This window comes from Halichoerus grypus, chromosome 12 (assembly GCF_964656455.1).
Source record: "Halichoerus grypus chromosome 12, mHalGry1.hap1.1, whole genome shotgun sequence".
NCBI lineage: Eukaryota > Metazoa > Chordata > Mammalia > Carnivora > Phocidae > Halichoerus > Halichoerus grypus.
Genome location: NC_135723.1, coordinates 3,840,064 through 3,858,232, shown reverse-complemented (window position 1 = coordinate 3,858,232; position 18,169 = coordinate 3,840,064). Strand labels below are relative to the sequence as shown.

The 18,169-nt window shown below is 50.1% G+C and overlaps 1 protein-coding gene across 1 annotated transcript in view; it reads right to left on the bottom strand.

Moving 5' to 3' along the window:
- Positions 1–2,398, bottom strand: part of VWC2 (von Willebrand factor C domain containing 2) — a 110,111-nt gene extending 107,713 nt beyond the window's left edge. Inside the window, exon 1 of the mRNA XM_036101805.2 lies at positions 1,655–2,398. Coding sequence (XP_035957698.2) covers positions 1,655–2,347 — 693 coding nt within the window. The 5' untranslated portion in view covers positions 2,348–2,398. The remainder of the gene's footprint in view (positions 1–1,654) is intronic.
- Positions 2,399–18,169: the final 15,771 nt, after the last annotated feature.

The window sequence follows — 18,169 nt, the reverse complement described above, 5'->3', positions numbered from 1 at the left end:
CGAAACATCTGGAGAGGCAGATGTTTCCCACTAGTCAGAGAGCATTTTGAGGACAGGGTTCCTACCGCACTCAGGGTATATGGTCAGGGCCTGGTTCATACGAGTTTCTCAACAAATTTGTCTTTCTTTCTCCAAAGGGCCGGAGTGGACAACTGTGCTAACCAGGCGGGCCTGGAGATGCACTCAGGGCCTCAGGCTGGGAGAGCTGCAACCAGACTCAGCTGGCCCCTTAGCTTGCAGATGAGGAAAAAGAACCCCAGAGGGGACAGGCGCTTTGTGGCTATCACGCAGCAGGTTAGTGGCAAGGCTAGGATGGACACCCATGTTCCCTGACTCTAAATCCCAGCCTTGTTTCTACACTTTGTACCTTATCTCCAGATCCGTCCTTCCCGGCTTTCTAGTTCTACAACCCTGGGGACTTATTCCTGAAATTCATTCAGTGCCCTCACATCCTGGGCATCTCCTGAACGTGCAGATCTCAGAGGCTGGGTTCTGGGGGACTCCTGCCTTCTCTGCTCAGCTTGGGGGGGAGCTGCAGGCCCCAGGATGCCCCCTTCTGCCCAGGAAACCTCCCATGTGCCAAAGCAAGGCCACGTCCAGCAGGCCATAGGTTGAGCCTCCCTTGGCGGTGGGAGTGGGGTGGGGGTCCAGATGGAAGGCTCTGCATTTCTGTCCAGGCCACCAGTGAGAGGCCAGGCTGTCAGAGCTCCCCAAGGGGCCAGCACATGCACGGGCCAGTATCTCCATCCAAACCTGTGCCCCAGTGGGGCTGGGCTTTTGTTTCACATAGAATGTACGGGGAAAGCGGGCACTGGGGAGTACAACCCGCTTGGCCTGGCACAGGAGTCTGCTTAACAGCTACTTTGCCTTCACCACGTTATTTAAAGATTCTGTGCCTCAGTTTCCTCTTCTCCATCAACTGGAGATCATAAGTAACAATCTCTCTCATGGCATGGTATGAGGTTTAACTAAGGTAATGCACATGGAAAATGCAGCCTCAAGCCTGCCACACAGTAGGCATTCGGGGGATGGCCAGCGCTTTTAATATCCTTACTAGTCCTCACCTAAAACAAAACAATTTTTAACCATAAACTAGGCTTCTTGTTCTTGCCCTCCACTATGTGTGTTGGCATCCAATGAGGAAGCATTTTCTTTGCCTTTTCATTTTTTAGAACATCTGCATGATCCCCCCACCACGTAATCTAGGGAAATGGCTTATTTATATGACTAGTCTTCCTTAATTAGCCATTAGCTGAAGGATATATCCCAAATGGCACGGCAAATTACCCTGTGTTTGAAAACAGGTTGAGCATTTCAGCGGCAACACTTTTAAATTAGGAGCAGTGGATTAACATTAACGGTACAGCCAATAAGTGCTCGGGCTGTCCCTTCCCGGGCCTCGGGCCTCACCCTCTCCCTACCCTTTTAAGGCGAAGACCAGAAGATCGAAGGAATGAATGTGGATCGGCCACACTGCTTTAGAGATCACCTCCGCACTGACAGGGAGATCGTGCTGAGGGGACGCGAGCACAGCGCTGCCCGCCTCTGAGAACCAGAACGCGCCTCTTCTTCAAAGCAGGGGCGCATAGTGCACAGAGAGGTTTCACCCCGCGGTGGGACGTGCAAAGTGGCCCGGCGGGCGCTGGCCTCTTACCACGAACTCCTCCAGAGTCTGGTAGGTCTTGCCCCGGAACTCGCAGTAGTTCTTCCTCTCCTTGCACTGCGGGCAGCACTGGCTCGTGTCGACGTGGATGCAGCGCGGGTGCAGCCGCGGGCACTCGGGCTGCGCGCACAGCGGCCCCTCCTCGGTGCACAGGCACGGGCAGGCCGAGGGGCCCGGCGCGAACTTCTCCCCGATGGCATACACGAAGCCGCTCTCGTCCACGCAGCCCTTGCCGCGGTAGTCCGGGTACGCGTACTCCTCGGGCGGCTCGGGCGTGGGCGCGAGGTCCGGGCCGGTGGCGTCCTGGGCGGCGGCCGGGGGCTCCCCCTGCGGGGTGTCCCCGCGGGGCCGGCCCTGCAGGTCCCCGGCCTTGGCGCCCCCGCCCTGGGCGGCCCAGGCCTGCTTCTGCTTGCTCCACGCCTCCCGGCCGGCGAGCCCCCGGCCGCCCTTGCTCTTCCAGTCCCGGCCGCTGCCGCCCTCGTCCCTCGCGGGGCGCCCGAGCTCGCTCACCCGCCCCGGGCCGTCCCGAGACGCGTGCTCGCGCTTCTCCTGGCCCGGCTGCTCCGGCGCCTGGGCCAGCTTCTCCAGCGGGATGCTCGGGCTGCACAGAGCCACCATCAGGCAGCAGGTGACCAGGAGGGAACTGGACAGCGCGCCAACTGCCATCGCAGTGGAGCTGGGCATCCCCTACCACGTCCCGGCGGGCGGGCGGGCGGGGAGCGCGGCCGAGGGGCAAGTCGCATTCACAGCCCGGGGGCGCGCCGCCGCCAGCCGGGAGCCGCCGTCCCTGCGGAGAGAACAGCAGCACAGCTGAGCCCCGCGGCCCGCGCGCGCCCGGCCCCCACCCGGCCCCGCGCCGCCCGGCCCCGGCAGCGCTCTAGATTAACGAGCCGCACGACGCGGGCGGGGGCAGCATGCCTAGCGCCGGCGCCCAGCCGGCTTCTGAGCCCTCACAGATGGTGGAGACGGGCGTGGAGGCGAAGTCCGGGAGAAACACTGGCCGGCCGCGGTTCTCCGGTGGCCGCGATCAGCGGTGGGGACGGCCCTGGGCGGGTGCGGAGCCGGAGCTGCGGGAATGCAGCGAGCCGGGCCCGCGCCCCCGTGCTAAACTCGGACAGAGCCCCATAATCCGGGAGCCCGGGATGTGCCCCCCGGGTGCTAGCCACACTTTCCCGAAGGTTACTAAATGGAGAATTCCGCAGTGGAGCTGGACACGGAAGACCGTGCAGGGCAGAGAGACTGGAGGGAAACCCTCCCCGGCTTGCCTCAGGGCGTTTGGGGAAAGGGGCGGGAGGGGGTTAACGAAGCTCCCAGGACCCCGTGATTCATCTCCAACAACTTTTTTAAATGCCTCGAGCGCAGCGAGCAGACGTCGCTTCCCCGCCCTCCTCCCCAGGCCCCGAGGCACGAAAGGATGTCCCCGGCCAGCCCCGGCGGCGGGGTCGGGGGTTCCGGAGGCTTCGGCTCCTCCACCGTCCCCCCCCCCCCAACCCCCGTGCCCAGCCAGCCGCTCGGCGACCGGGAACATTGATGAGAGAACCCCTCGCGGGCCGCAACGCTGGGCTCGTAATCGCTTTCACCCAGGAGGGGGTCGTAAGGGTGGAGCAGAAGTGCCCAGGCAGCACCAAGGTGTGCGGTGGGGGAGGCTGCGGATGCCGGGGGGAGGGGGGCGAGTCCCTCTCACTCTCCCCATCTCCAAAAGCCTCTCTGGATCCCAAAGTTTCTGCCGCCCAAAGGGGCCAAGAGAACCCTAGACGCCGCAGGGTGCGGGCAATCCAGCCTCTCTCCCTCTCGCCCTCCACCCTACCCCCCCATCCGGCGCGCTCCAGGGGGTCTTCACGCCCCCCAACCCGCTGCAAATCCCTCCCCCACCCCAGTAGAGCTGGGACAACCGTGCCCTGTGCTCACTTCCAGCCCCGGCCCGATGGACCTCAGCCCGGGGCGAGCCACCCACCCGTATTTACAAACTAGGGGTCGGGGTCGCAGGGAGGTCCTCCCGAGCGGTGAGAAGGTGGAACGGTGCCCGGGCGCGTCCCGGCGCGCTGGGTGCGGACAACCCACATGCACCCTCAGCCCTGGGGGCGGGCGCCCAGCCTACATACATGAGCGCGGGGCGCGGGCCGGACGCCGGGCTCGCGGCGGGCTCGGGGGCAGCAGCGGCGGGCGCGGTCCCGGGGCGCCGGCGCCCATCCTCCGGCCGGCGGGGAACCGGCGCGGGGTGCACCGCGGCCAGCGCAGCCCCACCTGCGCGCTCCGCCCGGCGCGTGCACCCGGCTAGGGCGTCTCCGCGGGCTGGCTCCGCGCGCTGCCCAACTCGCGTCAGTGCCCGCGCCGCCCTCCGCCGCTCCGCCCCGGGTCTCGTCCCCGCGTCTCCGCCGGGAAGCGCGCCCGGGGGGCCGCCCGGCTTGGCCTCGCTTTCTCCGCCCCGCGGGCTCGGAGAGATCTCCGCGCCAGGCAACCGGATGCCGGGCCGCCGCGGCGCGTCGGAGGGAGAGGAGACGCCCGGAGCGCGGTCGGCGGGTGGGCGGGCGGGTGGCACCGAGGCCGGCGTGGGAGCCCGCGCGCCCGCCTCCCGCCCGCCTCCCGCCTCCCGCCTCCTCCCGCCCCGCGCGCTCCCCGCTCCCTCCTCTGCGGCCCCCGCTCTCTCGCGAGGCGTCGCTGCGGCGGCCGGCGCTGCGGGGAGTTGGGGACTTCTCGCCCGCTCGCCGCCGTGCGGGGCCGCGACACCCACCTGTCAGTCCCCCCGCGCGGCCGCCTGCCCGCCCCGGCTGCGGGGCTCCTGCCTTGTCACTCACTCTCCGCTGGACCTTTCATGCGCGCCGCCTCTTTCCTTTACTCTTCTCTTTAATTTCTTCCTTCCTAATTGGCCCCCTCTGGCTTTCCTCCCCGTGGACGGCTGGGTTTTGCCGCCGTTGAAAAACCTGAACCAAACTGTGTTCAATTTGGAATTCCAAGGCCGCGTTGGCTTAGCAGACTGTTGGGAGTTGGTTTCCTCTTAAGGGTCGGAAACCCAGAGGTACAGAGGAAGAAACTCATAAAAATCCGGACAGCGTACTTTCAGACTCTCTGCCAATCTCCCTCCCAGTCCCTCAGTCTCCCTTTTCCTGCCCGCTCTCTCTTCTGCCACAAATAGAAACATTTCGGATTAATTTTGCAAGGATGCTAAACTGTTAAGCAGAGCCCTGTGTTGTGCCGACTGGGATTCACCCTTTGATCTTGGTCAGTGGATGTGCTACTTTTCTTGGATGAAGGAAAAAAGGTACCTGTTCACAGTAACTCCCAAAATGGAATTTTTATAGGCATGGGCATTCCCGGGGCAATGTCATCCGAGAATCACTGAAAATGCTGGAGCAAAACACCACCTTTTCCTCACAGTCTCTGGGCTGGGGGACTGGGGAGGGGAGGAGGACTTTAAGACAAATTCCTGTTCTCCCCCACCTCTTTTACTTATTTATTTATTTACTTTTTCTTTTTTCTTTTCTTTCTTTTTTTTTTTTTTTTAAGTGGGCTGCAGGTAGAGCCTGGAGCCCAACCAGGGCTTGAACTCAGGACCCTGAGATCAAGACCTGAGCTGAGATCAAGACTGGGATGCTCAATCAATCGAGCCACCCAGGTGCCCCTCCCCCACCTCTTATCCTGGACAAAGGAGATGTACCTGTGGTTCTAGAAAGGACAAAGAGGTCACAGGAAGAAGGGAGAAGCTTATCCACACACACACAAAATACACAAAACAAACAAAAAACAAATCCCCCCCCCAAAAAAGAAAACCCACAAGAAATAAAAAATCCCAGGGCTGGGTAGAGGGTCTCTATGTCCGAAATGATTTGAGCCTTTCTGCCCTTGAGTCCCTACTGTCTGTCTCTTCTTCCTGTCGCCTCACCTTACCTCAAGAGGCAGGTCACATGTGCGCGTGGAATGTAGCAGCCTGGCCACCCAGGCTAAGTCTTCTGCCCCCGTTAAGTATCACATTTGTTTTGCCAAGTGCAGTCATGTCGTGGCATTGGGGGTAGCCCTAAGCTCATGTGACTAATAATAAAACCCTAGTGATATGTGCGCAAGCTTGTACTTCTAGCTGAAAAATTGGTTGGGGGTCTGATTGAGGGAATCGTGATGTCTCTGTATCGATCTCACCTCAATTACAGTTCCTGTTGAATCAGAAAGCCTTTGTCCCAGCCTCCTGGTCACAGTGGAGAGCCATGATTATGAGACAGTGGGGCTCGCAGGAAGAAGCCTGACAAAATTAGGAGCTAATTGTGCGGCCCAGCATCCAAACCACTTTCTGTCAGATGCTCTCAGAGGTGGTGGGATGAAATGAAGGGGAAAAGCAGTTTTAGAAGGATCTCTGTCCTTCTGAATATCAATACCCATGCAGCCTTGATTAGCTGAGAGATTCAAGGAAATATTGGGACTTTGCAGGCATCAGAAGAATTTACAATTTATTGCATTTGCAATAATGATCCTTCCTTCCTTCTTTTTTTTTTTTTTTCCCCATTCTTTCTTTTTTCTTCCTGTCTTCCTCTCTTTCTGTTATTTGTCTACTGTCTCCTCAGGCTACAGATAAAGAGCAGAAAGATTTCCAGTCAGGGTGTGAGGTGACATGGGTGTCATCTGGGCTCCACCAAGGGTAGATTGGGGGACCTGGGATGAGTCACTGGGTGTCTCAGGAGCTTTATTTTCTCATTGAGAGAAGAAAAAGGAAAGAAAATCTCCAAATGGATAGGAAGCCCAAAATGCCCTGGCGCTGTGGCCTGTTTCTGCCCCCTTGTCTGTGTGAACCCAGTCTGTTCCGTCCACGTTTCCTTCTGGGCGCCGGAGTTTAAACCCACCAGCCGAAGCAGCACCTCGCTCAGCAGTGAGTCTGAGAGTCAGTGCCCATCCCGAGCAGCGGACAGAGGAGACTGCTTCCAGGCCAAGGTCCAGGTTGACTCTTCAGTCCTCTCTTCTATTTTAACTAAGACTATGACAGAGTTTTATATGCCTATAATGAATCTGACCTTCCTCACCCAGCAAGACTCCGTTTATGTCTCTGTGACAGGCAGGTGACTTTCTCAGAGCTCCTGGGTGGCTGCACCCACCTCCAAAACAGGGGCTCCCATGACGGGCAGGAGCTGCACGCGATTCATCTTTGGGAACAAGGGAAGAAAACGCTTTGAGAAACACACTCGTCTCTCACACAATGCTGAGCACGGTCAGACGCATCTCATCCACTCCCGTACCGTACTCCCAAGTCTTGGGGGCTCCATTACTGTCTTCCATTTTGCCAGTGGGAAACCATACCTCAGTGAGGTGGTGAGTTCACTAAGGTCACGGCTAACAGGGTAAGAGCCCAGTTGACACTGAAACCTCAGACCCTTGTCCCGGGGCAGCAAGACGGGTGGTCTCCAGGGGGGAGGTGCTCTGTCAGGCACTTATTGTACTTAACGTATCGCTTCTCCCAGCCCCCCTATTCAGCCACTCCCACGGGACTGCGCACACTGGGCCCTACACCCCCCGGGGAACAGAGAAGCCCTGGGACATGCAAGGGACGAGACCAGGCTGTGAGCCCTAGAGGTCAGTTCCTGGCACTCTCGCGTGGGTGCACCTGTTGGAACCTATGACAGGAGCTCAGTTGACCTTTGCCGAGGAATGAGGGAGCAAATTGATAGGTGCGTAACTGAGGAAGGATGACTTGATGAAGAGCCTCTCAGACCTAGAGGAGGAATGAGGAAAAAGGAAAAGGAAAAACTGCAAAACAAAAGCTGTCAACCTTCACCGTTCGGGGTTAGGAGGAATAAAAGCCACTTCCATCCTAAATCTAGGGTGAGCAGGACTTTTGGGGTCCAGACAGAAAGTGGACCACTAATTCAACCTGCTGAGTGGGACAAGCCGCCTTTGGCACTCCGGTGGCTCTTTATGGATGTGCCCAGAGCACGCCTGGCTGTTCGGGGAGCCAGTAATTAAAGTTCTGCTCTGGATTGGGCCAGTAGACAGCAGAGGCAACAGTTCCATTCCTGCTTACCCTTTGATACATGCCTGGGGTGGAGAGTTCCCGCTCCCCGGGCCAGCCTGCTTCCCCGGCTGCCTGGTTACACCGCACTTTGGAGACTCATCCCTTCTGCTGTTATGCCAAAAGTCAGCAGGATCTGTTCAGATCATCGAGTGGATGACTCACAGATATTCTCAAATCAGAGGCAAAATGGCGTTCCTTGAAAGGAGGTTTCCAGGGATCTGTTGTTAATATACTATAAAGTCAACCACCGCATTAACATCACAGACCACATACACATTCACCAATAAGAAAGTTTCAGAAGGAATCATTGGGAGACAGGGGCCCATCAGAGTGTATTGGCCTGAGGCGTACAATAGGCAGTGAGGTGAGGGGTGTGCGATTCTGCTGCCACATTCTGCGGGCACTTTCTGAGCCCCGGGAGGAGAGGGCCTGCGTGCACCGGGCAGCGGTGAAAAGCATTCAGTTGCATAGCTTCAGGTTTTCTCCTTCTCCTAGACAGTTCCAGAGGAGGAAGTCTATGGCAGGTGCTGGGTACCCCGGGTACTCAGGGCAGGATTTCCTTGGGGTTGGTAAAGAGAATCTGGAATCCACTCTGGGACACTTCTGATACAGGATGCGTTCTCACGTGACTGCTTCTCTGGCCCGTGGTCTTCCCCGGACTCAGGCACCAGGCCCAGCTATGGCACAACCAGAGACCTAGCATTATCTAGACTCTGCTCCCAGGGCCCCCAAAGTGGGCCGTGCAGGGCATGCCTTGCTGGGCTGAGCACGGCAGATCGCAGTGTGAGGGGGAGGGTATGTCCGGGTGGATTGAGAACATAAACGGTTGGTACACGTGCCTTTGGTGGAGAGTCGGGCAACGTGTCTTCCGGGGATGACTTCTCTCTCAGTCCCTGATCTGGCTGGCTTCTGGAACCTTCCATGGTATACCAAGGGGACTTTGAAATAGCCCGGGGCATCTCAATGTTCTCCCCGATGTCATCAGCTACTCTAGTGATGGAGATCTGAGGACGGGGAGCCACAGGAGTGGGTTCTGGAAATGGTCGGGCATGGGCACTGCTTGGGGCTCAGATGCAGGGCTGGGCTTCAGACATGAGCAAGCGCTCCAATGAGAATTGTGGGCCCATTGTCACGAGGAGTTGCTTCCCTGCCCCAAACTGCTTCTGCATAGAAACTGAACATGGAACCGCCCGGGTATCTGGGACTAGTGTGGACACGAGCACGAGTGAGTCATAATAAATCTGTGGTCAAAGTGGAAGGGACAGGCTGTTCAGGACACAGTCATGGGTCGACACTTAAACCAGGAGAAACCAGGGACCCAAGGTAGTGAGGAAAGTGTGTAAGGGGTACAGGACCCTGCAATGATGCATTTCCACGCACAACTGAATGGGCTTCCCCTACGCACAGAGCCTTCCATGGAATCCACCTGTAATGGTCTCACCAGGCGGGGTGTGATCTGGGCCAGTAAGCCAGGCAGGGCTGACACCATCATATTGCTGGAGAAGCCTCCAGAAGCCTTTTGTCCCCCTCCCAAATCTACACTCCTCAACATTTGGAAGATGATGTTACATACACTGGTTTGATCATCTCCCTCTCCCTCCCTGCTCCAAACTCCTCACCGTAAGTCATTTCTGTATTTCTAGCATCTTGCTTCTGTGGCATCTGTAGCTTGTAGACGAGCCCTGGCAAGTGTTTATCAAATGAATTAAGGAAGAAGCGCAAACAACATGACACAAAGTGCTTTTTGAGATCTGCTTTTGCCTCCATCCCCTGCTCCTGCCCCCACCCCTGCGCTGTGCTTGATCTTGAGGACAGTCCACAAGCATACTGAATTCTCACTCCCTTGGAGGCCTCCTGACTTTTCTGTGCCCTTCGCTGGGCTCTCCCAGGCACCCACTCTTCTCCCTCTGATTCAAGAACATGCAAGTAAGGTTTTATCTCCAGCTATGAAAAGATACTCCTGTCTTTTAGCACCGGACATGAGGAGGCCTGAAATTTTCCCACCGTCCTGGGCCAAGAAGAATTTTGTTCTATACCTTGTGCATCCTGGTCATACCCTACTCTCTTCCAATATTCGGGAAAGAAATCCTTTGAGGCTTTGACTGAGGGTTGAGGGATTCAACACCTGGTCCCCACCGCTGGTCACAAAGAGGTGGCTCAGGTGTCTGCCCCAATTGAACAGTAGGCATTAGCTTCCCATCACCTACTTGTGGAGTTGGTCTTGGGGAACGAGCCACTTACATCAAGGTATCCAATGTGGCCCATGAGTCTGGTGATCCTCATTCTGTCTTCCCGTAAATTAACTCACCAGCCAACGTTTGTTTCGTGTAAAGATTCGATGAGCGCAGCTTGGCGGTTCACCGTCAGGTTTGGGACTTTTCCAAAAGCACACCATTGCTCGTTTGCTTCCGGGTTGAAACCAATTCATTAATTAGTATTCTTGGGGCAAAGTTTTTCAGACCTTTACAAAGCCACTGCAGGGGCCAAAGGCGGGCTGTCCCCAGTGTGCCACTTTGATAAAAGTTACATAAGAGACCGCTATTCAAGCACACCGAGACCCTCCTCTGCCCCTTCAAAGCAAGAAATAAATCTCTCGTGTGAAAGGCACTACCCTATACAACGAGGTAGAGAGAGAGGAAATTTAGAGCCCAGAGGCTGTATAACTAACCCTTGTTACGTTTTATTAATCTATCCCCCAGCCCGAATTCTGGTTAGAATTCCTCACCAGTTGAAGCTCTCAAAGGTAAGTTTCCTTTGTTCTGTCGACTCCTCACAGATTTATGGTCTCTTTGTCTAAAAAGTATGAAAACTGCCTGCCTTAGTCATTTCTTGAGGTCCTGACTTCATTATTAGATCCACATAATAAAATTTTGCTTTCTTCTCCCGCTCATCTATCCCATGTAAATTTAATTCTTGGTCCATCCGGAACACCTTGAAGGGTAGAGGAAGAGTTTTTCCTTCCCTTCATTCAATCTATACTGGCATTCAAATCGTATTTCTCGTGCCCCAAAGATATTGTTGCTATTCATTGATTCGAGGTTTACTTATTCGTGCTTATAGTTGTTTCATTGGAGCTTGTGGGCAGGTAAAAAGATACAGATATCGGGCGCCTGGGTGGCCCAGTTGGTTAAGCGACTGCCTTCGGCTCAGGTCATGATCCTGGAGTCCCGGGATCGAGTCCCACATCGGGCTCCCTGCTCAGCAGGGAGTCTGCTTCTCCCTCTGACCCTCCTCCCTCTCATGCTCTCTGTCTCTCATTCTCTCTCTCGCAAATAAATAAAATCTTAAAAAAAAAAAAAAAAAAAAGATACAGATATCTCCATGGCTATAGAAATATAACTGTTTGAAATCCAGTGCCCATTTAATTTTTTCTGGTAACAAACACCAACCTGATTTTCCTCTAGAGAACCAAGCCCTACCCCACTTCTCAGCCACCTGCTTCTTAGGGAGAGCTGTCGGATGGGGCAGGTCTGGCCAGCAGCGTGGTTCCTGGGCCACAGTGGGAGGTCGGGGATGCTCCCGTGGTCTTAGTGAGGACCACGAGAGTCACACTTGAACCATCTGAAAACAAAAGTGTTCTCTTTCCCACTGGACTGGAGTCTTTTTTTTTTTTTTTTTTAAGATTTTTATTTATGTATTTGAGAAAGAGAGAGCACGAGCATGGGGAAGGGGCAGAGGGAGAGGGAGAAGCAGGTTCCCCGCTAAGCAGGGAGCCCCACGTGGGGCTCAATCCCAGGAGCCTGGGATCTCGACCTGAGCCAAAGGCAGACGCTTAATGACTGAGCCACCCAGACGCCCTTGGACTTGAGTCTTAACAGCAATTAAGGCCAGATCTGCTAGGGGCTTCGGGAGTTATAGGTTCAACCCGAAATGGAGCCAGCACAGAAAAAACCAAAGCAAGAAAACAAGACAAATTAGGGCGTCTGGGTGGCTCAGTTGGTTAAGCATCTGCCTTCGGCTCAGGTCATGAGCCTGGAGTCCCGGGATCGAGTCCCGGGATCGAGTTCCGCATCGGTTCCCTGCTCAGCAGGAAGTCTGCTTCTCCTTCTGATCCTTCCCCCTCTCGTGCTCTCTCTCTCTCTCATTCTCTCTCTCTCAAATAAATAAATAAATAAAATCTTTTAAAAAAACGAGACAAGTTAAGTCCCCAAAATGTTTACGAGGGGTCCTCTCAACCTCAAGAAGTCTCCACCTGCGGTCTGCGGCCACCAAAGCCAACGTCTCTCTCTTTTGCCCCGGGGGGGTTTGAATTGGAGTTTTCTATCACTTGCAAATGCAAAAGCCCTGACAAATAAAATAGTTCACTGATTGAATTCAGTGATATCCCAATTCAAACGGCGGCCCCAAACGTATCTGCAGACCCCCCAAATCCCACCACAATGGCCAGACTGTAAATGGCCTCAGCCCCGTCCTCGGCATCCTCCAAAATGCCCCCTCACTTGGAAATTAAGCCCCGCTTCCTTTCGCACAAGAATTCCTTTCATGCTGTTCCAGCAAATCTGCCTCTGTGTGCTCAGAGGCAGAACTGTTCCTGAATTGTGCAAAGAGTCACCCTTGCCAGCCCTGCTACATTTTTTTCTGGCAGCCCCAGCATCCAATCAAGATTTCTGGATCCCTTCCAATTATAACACCATTTAGAAATAGTCAGCATTTCCCAGCCTTGAATAATGTATTGATCCCTTTAAAAGGAGAAAATATTCTCACAGACCCCCAATGTTTACTTACATTCTTTTTATTGTAATCCCACTTAAATATATGCAAACATAAAACACTCCAGACTCTTCGGCTTATAGCTTTTAAGCAACTATAAAAATGAATTTACAGATCAGATATAAAAGAAACTCCAAAACCAATGAAACTGAACCAAAACACCTTTGGTTAAGGGGACAGAGGAGCGGGATGGCTGTTCACAGTGTGGGAGGCCCATGTCCCCTGTTACTCGGGTTCTTCTGAGCTCAGCATCATGACAAGACTCGGGCCTTGTGGGGGCTGGATTCTCCAACATTTCTCTCGTTCAGACTCCTTCAAAGCTTCATGAGCATGGCTTCTTACAAAGTACTGGCCCCTACTGAACACAGCCACATTTATTTATAAGGACCTGCTGTTGTTCTTTATTAAGTCTGCGAGTATTAAGGTTGTACCAAGTTTGGTAGCAGCATGGTCATTGATAGATGTGAGCTGCGGGAAACAAAACCCCATCACGATTCTCCATCCTCTCCAGAAGGTGGTCATCTGAGGGTCGAGCACATACTCTGTCATTTCTAACCAACTGTATCGGGGAACTCTTTTATATACAATACATTGCACAGCTTTTATTTACTTTGATGAATGTTGGCGAAGGTATATATGGGTGTGGCCAGCACACCACTCAAGATATCCACTGTTGCTGCTCACTTTCTGCTCAGCGGAACCTTATCTGACTGCAGACCCTGTCTGTCCGTCACGTGCCACACCCAGGGGACCGCTTTCATCTTGCTGGGCTAGGACTTCCCATACAAGGCGTCGTGTGGTCCCATAGAGCCTTCCAGGTCTGGCTGTGTCACTCACTGTGGTGTTTTTGAGATGCCTACCTGTGTTATGTGCCCCAGGAAACTGGTTGGTTTTCCCATTCACCCATTAATGGACATTTGGGCTGTTTCTGGCTTTTAGAATAACGGCCGATATGATCATTCTTGTACAAGTCTTTTTGTGAATATAGGTTTCCATTTTCCTGAGAGGGAGGATTGATGAATCTGGGTATTATTGTTACCTGGGCTCCGTTCACTTATTAATTCTAATAATTATTTTTTTTTTACATTCCTCAGGATTTTCTAAGCAAAAATTATATGGACGTCAAATAAAGCCAGTTTTAATTATTTTTGAATCCTTATTAGTTTTTATCTTTTAATGCCTGCCCGCATTCTTTGGGGACCACCAACAAAATGTGGAATAAAAGACTCAGAGCCTCGTCTCTGATCACATGTGGAAAGCATTCAAAACTACATGATTAAATATGATGTTGGCTATCGTTTTTATATCTGATGTTCTTTATTGGATTGGAGGAATTCCTTCTTATTTTTCCTTTGCTGATTGTTTTTATGATGAACAAGTGTTGAATTTAGTCCATCTGTTCTGCATCTGTTAACCTGATCATAAGATTTTCCTAATGTGTGAATTACACTGATTGATTTTTGAATGTTGAACAAATGTTGCATTCCTGGGATGAACCCCATTAGGTCACAAGGTTGGATTCAATCATGCGGATTTTTATGTTTATACTCACAAGAAATACTAGTCTATAATTTTTTTCTTGTGAGATCGCTATCAGGTTTTGCTGTTGGGCAATGCTGGTTTCACAGAAGAAACCGTGAAGCATCTTCTCATCCTCTCATTTCCGAAAGAGCTTAAAATGATGCCTTCATTAAGTGTTTGATGTAACTCATCAGCGAAGCTATCCACACCTGGAGGGTTTTTTGTTGTTGGAGGAGGTCATCGAGAGGACGTGACTGCCAGTGGAACTGAGAGCTGGACCTGGGCAACTGGGGGTTCCTTACCCCCTCCCCTGGTCTGGGAATGTGCCTCCCACTTGCCTTCCCTGCTCCCAGAAGCTGCCTCAAGGACACAAAGCCTGGAGATAGGGATGTCTGCAGAGACTGAGCCCAGTTACAGTGACTGAGCCCAGTTAATGCCTCCTTAAGATTTGGGAGGGGGGCGGGGAGCTCCTCATCTCTGGGCACTCAAGACTAAGCTTGTGTAAATTCCCTTGCTCATTGCACCTGCAGCCCACCCATCCCCGGTGGCTGCCTGTGTCTTTAGTCCCTGCCCTCCGAGGCCAGGGCTGGTTTCAGACCCCACCGGGAAAGCTCCCGAGGCTATGAACCAACACTCGTGAGTAGATTTTTAATTATAAATTCCATTTTAAAAATAAATATCTAACAATTCAGATCTAATTCGTGCCACTTTGGTAAGATATTTTCAAGAAGTTTGGTCATTTTAATTGTCAAACTATTTCAGCACAGTGTTGTTCATAATGTGCCTTTGCCATCTTTTAAAACCCGAACAGTCCAAACTGTAGTTGTCACTCCAATTTCTTCCTTCTAACGTGGGTTTTCTTCTATTCCCTTGAAAGTTCCCATCAATCTTTTAAAGACACCGAAGTTGGGCTCCACTGATGTGCTCTATAATTTGTTTTCTATTTCAATGTTCTTTTTTTTCCCTAGCGTTTTTATATTGGAAGCTTATGTAATTAATTTTATATTCTTCTGTTAAAATATAACTATTTAAGGCTATTAATTTTACTCTAAAAAACACTATGTTACATCCGGTAAATACCTTCTCATCATTCGGTTCAAAATATTTTCTAAGTTTTCTGGGGATTTTTTTTTTTTTTGAGGACCCATTTCTTATTTAAAGTCTGCTGCAAATTTTCCAAATATTTTCTACATATTTTATAATCACTAATATTGAATTTTAATGTAATTGAAATGTCAGAGAACGAAATATTTATGATTGCCGTCTTTTGAAATCTACCGAGGCTTGTTTCATGGCCCAGCATGGTCTCTCTTGGTCAATATTCCATGAGCCCTGGAAAACATTTTGTATTCTGCAGACCTCAGGTGTAGTGTTTTACAAATGTCAATTGTGTCGAGAATATTATTCATATCTTCTATATTCTTAGTGAATTTTTGTTTGCAAAAATATTCTATCATCTGCGGGGCATTAAAATCTCCAGCCATGACTGTTTGCTTTGAGTACTTATGGTTCTGTCCATGTTTGCTTCACATGCTTTCAGATCGTTATGTATTTTCATACGCTTTGAGGATTGCTATAACTTTTTGATTATTTGACCTTTTTGTCATGATGAAAAGATTCTCATTCTATCCGGTGTCAACCATGAAGGGGCAGTAAAGCCACCAGAAGGGTTAATTTGGGGTCTTAGGGATTGCAATCAGGGAGACACAGAGTTGACCCAAATTGAAAGTGTGCTCCGAATTGCAAGTGGGGAGTACAGGCTTACAAAGGCAAAAAGTACAAGGTTACATAACTTGTTTTGAAAGAATTATGATTGGTGCTGGCCAAATTAAACTGACAATCTAAACCATGATGGGCTATTTAGCTCGCAGATGCTGCATTATCTCTGTTTCAGTCCAGAGGAGACGGATGTGTTCTAGGAGGTGGTCCAGGTGCAACTGACAAGTTGAAATTCACAGAAGTCAAAAGTTCATGGTGTTTGGGGACTTGGAACAGGAGACCTGCACTGGTGGGGCTTCCTTTACATCCTCTGGATGCTGTTTTGAATGACTCTTTTAGCAAAGCTCACTTCACTTTGCAATCTTCTTTTGTGTTGTCAGTACTCCTCGTCTGAAATTCTATTTTGTCTGATATAGTCACGCCAATCTTCTTATGCTTACTGCTTGTATGATCTTTTTCTATTCTCTCAGTCTGTCTACATGCCTTTGTAGTTAACATTTTGTATTTAACATTCATCCCTTGGAAACAGCGTGAAGGTTTAATGCCTTTTAAATGAAAATCTCTGCCTTTTATTGGAAGTGTTTAAAGCATTTTCATTTACTGTAATTGTTGATATGGTCAAGTTTACATGTACCATCTTGGTGTGTGTTTTCTATTTGTCTCTTATGATCTTTGCATCTTTGTTTCTCTTTTTTTGTGTCTCTTTTTCTGGAATGATTTTTTTTTAAATTATATCATTACATATCTTTTATTGGCTTCTTAAGCTAAATGTCTGTATTACTTTCTTGTTATAGTTGCTCTGGGGATTATAATAGGTACCCTTAACTTAATCACGGTCTGCCTTGTTTACTGTTGTAGCACTTCATGTAGAATGTAAGAATGTTACAACATTATAATTCCAGGTAGAACCTATGTTATTCTTCATGCTACTGTGGTTATGTAGTTTACTTCTACATCTGTTATAAACACCACAACATACAACTATTATTTCTTTACTTTGAATAGTCACTTAGATTTAAAAAAAAATAAGAATAAAACCAAAATAATATTTCCACTTCTTACATATTTACTCTTTCCAGTGTTCTTCATTTCTTTCTCTAGATACAGGTTTCCACTTGGTATCCTCTTCTGGTTTATTTCCAGCGTGAAAAACTCCCAGTAGCTGGTTTTACGTTCAAGCAACAAAATCTCTCAGCCTTCATTTATCACAACAGTTGACTTTCATTATGGAAAGTTCTAATCGCTGGATATTGAATTCTAGGGTGATAGATACTTATTTTCCCCAGAACTTTAAAGGTGTGGTTTCAATACTTTTGATCTTCCATTGTTTCGAATGAGAAGTCCAGCATTTAAACAACAACAACATTGTTTCCTTGTATCTATTGTGGATTTTTCTTTGGCTTCATTTAAGATTTTGATATATCAGTGATTTTAAGCCATTTAACTATGCTGTTCTCAGTTATCATTTCATTTGTATTGATCCTGATTAAATTTACAGAGCTTCCTGCATATCTGGATTGCTGTTTTTGATCAAGTTCGACAAAATTTTGGCCGTTTTAAAAAATCATTTTTCTTTCCGGACCTGTCTCTCTCTCCTATTCTTCTACTGGGGCTCCAATTACACATACTTCCAAATGCTTGACAACCCCAGATCACTGGGGTTACAAATTATTTTTCCCCAGCTTTATTGAGATTTCATTTGAACATACAACATTGTATTCATTTTAGGTGTATGATGTGATGATTTGATATATGTATATATTGCAAAATGATTACCACAATAAATTTTTTAACATCCATTATCTTGTATAGTTATAAATGTTTTTTTTTTTTGTAGTAAGAACTTTTAAGATCTACTCTAGTTGCAACTTTAAAATATACTATGCAGTATTGTTAACTTTAGTCACCATGCGGTCCATAACATTCCCAGAACTTAGTTACCTTATAAGTTTGTACTGGGAAGTTTGTACTTTTTTTTTTTTTAGAGAGAGAGAGAATGTGCATGCCTGCGGGCATGTGTGAGTGAGCAGGGGAGGGGCAGAGGGAGAGAAAGAGAGAGAATCCTAAGCAGGCTCCCCACTCAGCAGGGAGCCCAATGTAGGGCTCAATGTCAGGACCCTGAGATCATGACCTGAGCTGAAATCAAGAGTTGGACGCTTGACAGACTGAGCCACCCAGGCGCCCCAAGTTTGTACCTTTTGATCACTCACCTTCACCCATTTCACCTGCCCACAACCCCCTACTCTGGTAACACAAATCTCTTTCTCTGTACCTATACACTTGGTTTTTATAGAGTATTTGTGTTTCTTTGCCTGACATACTTCACTTAGCATACTACCCTCAAGGTCCGACACTTTGGTCACAAATGGCAGAATTTCCTTTTTTCCAATGGCTGAATAATATTCCATATGTGTAAATAAACCACATATTCTTTATTTATTCATTCACCTCTAGATAACTTCGGTTGTTTCTTTGTCTTGGCTTTTGTAAATAAGGCTGCAATGAACATGGGAGTGCAAGATCACTTCAAGATAGTGATTTTGTTTCCTTCCGGTCCATGTCCAGAA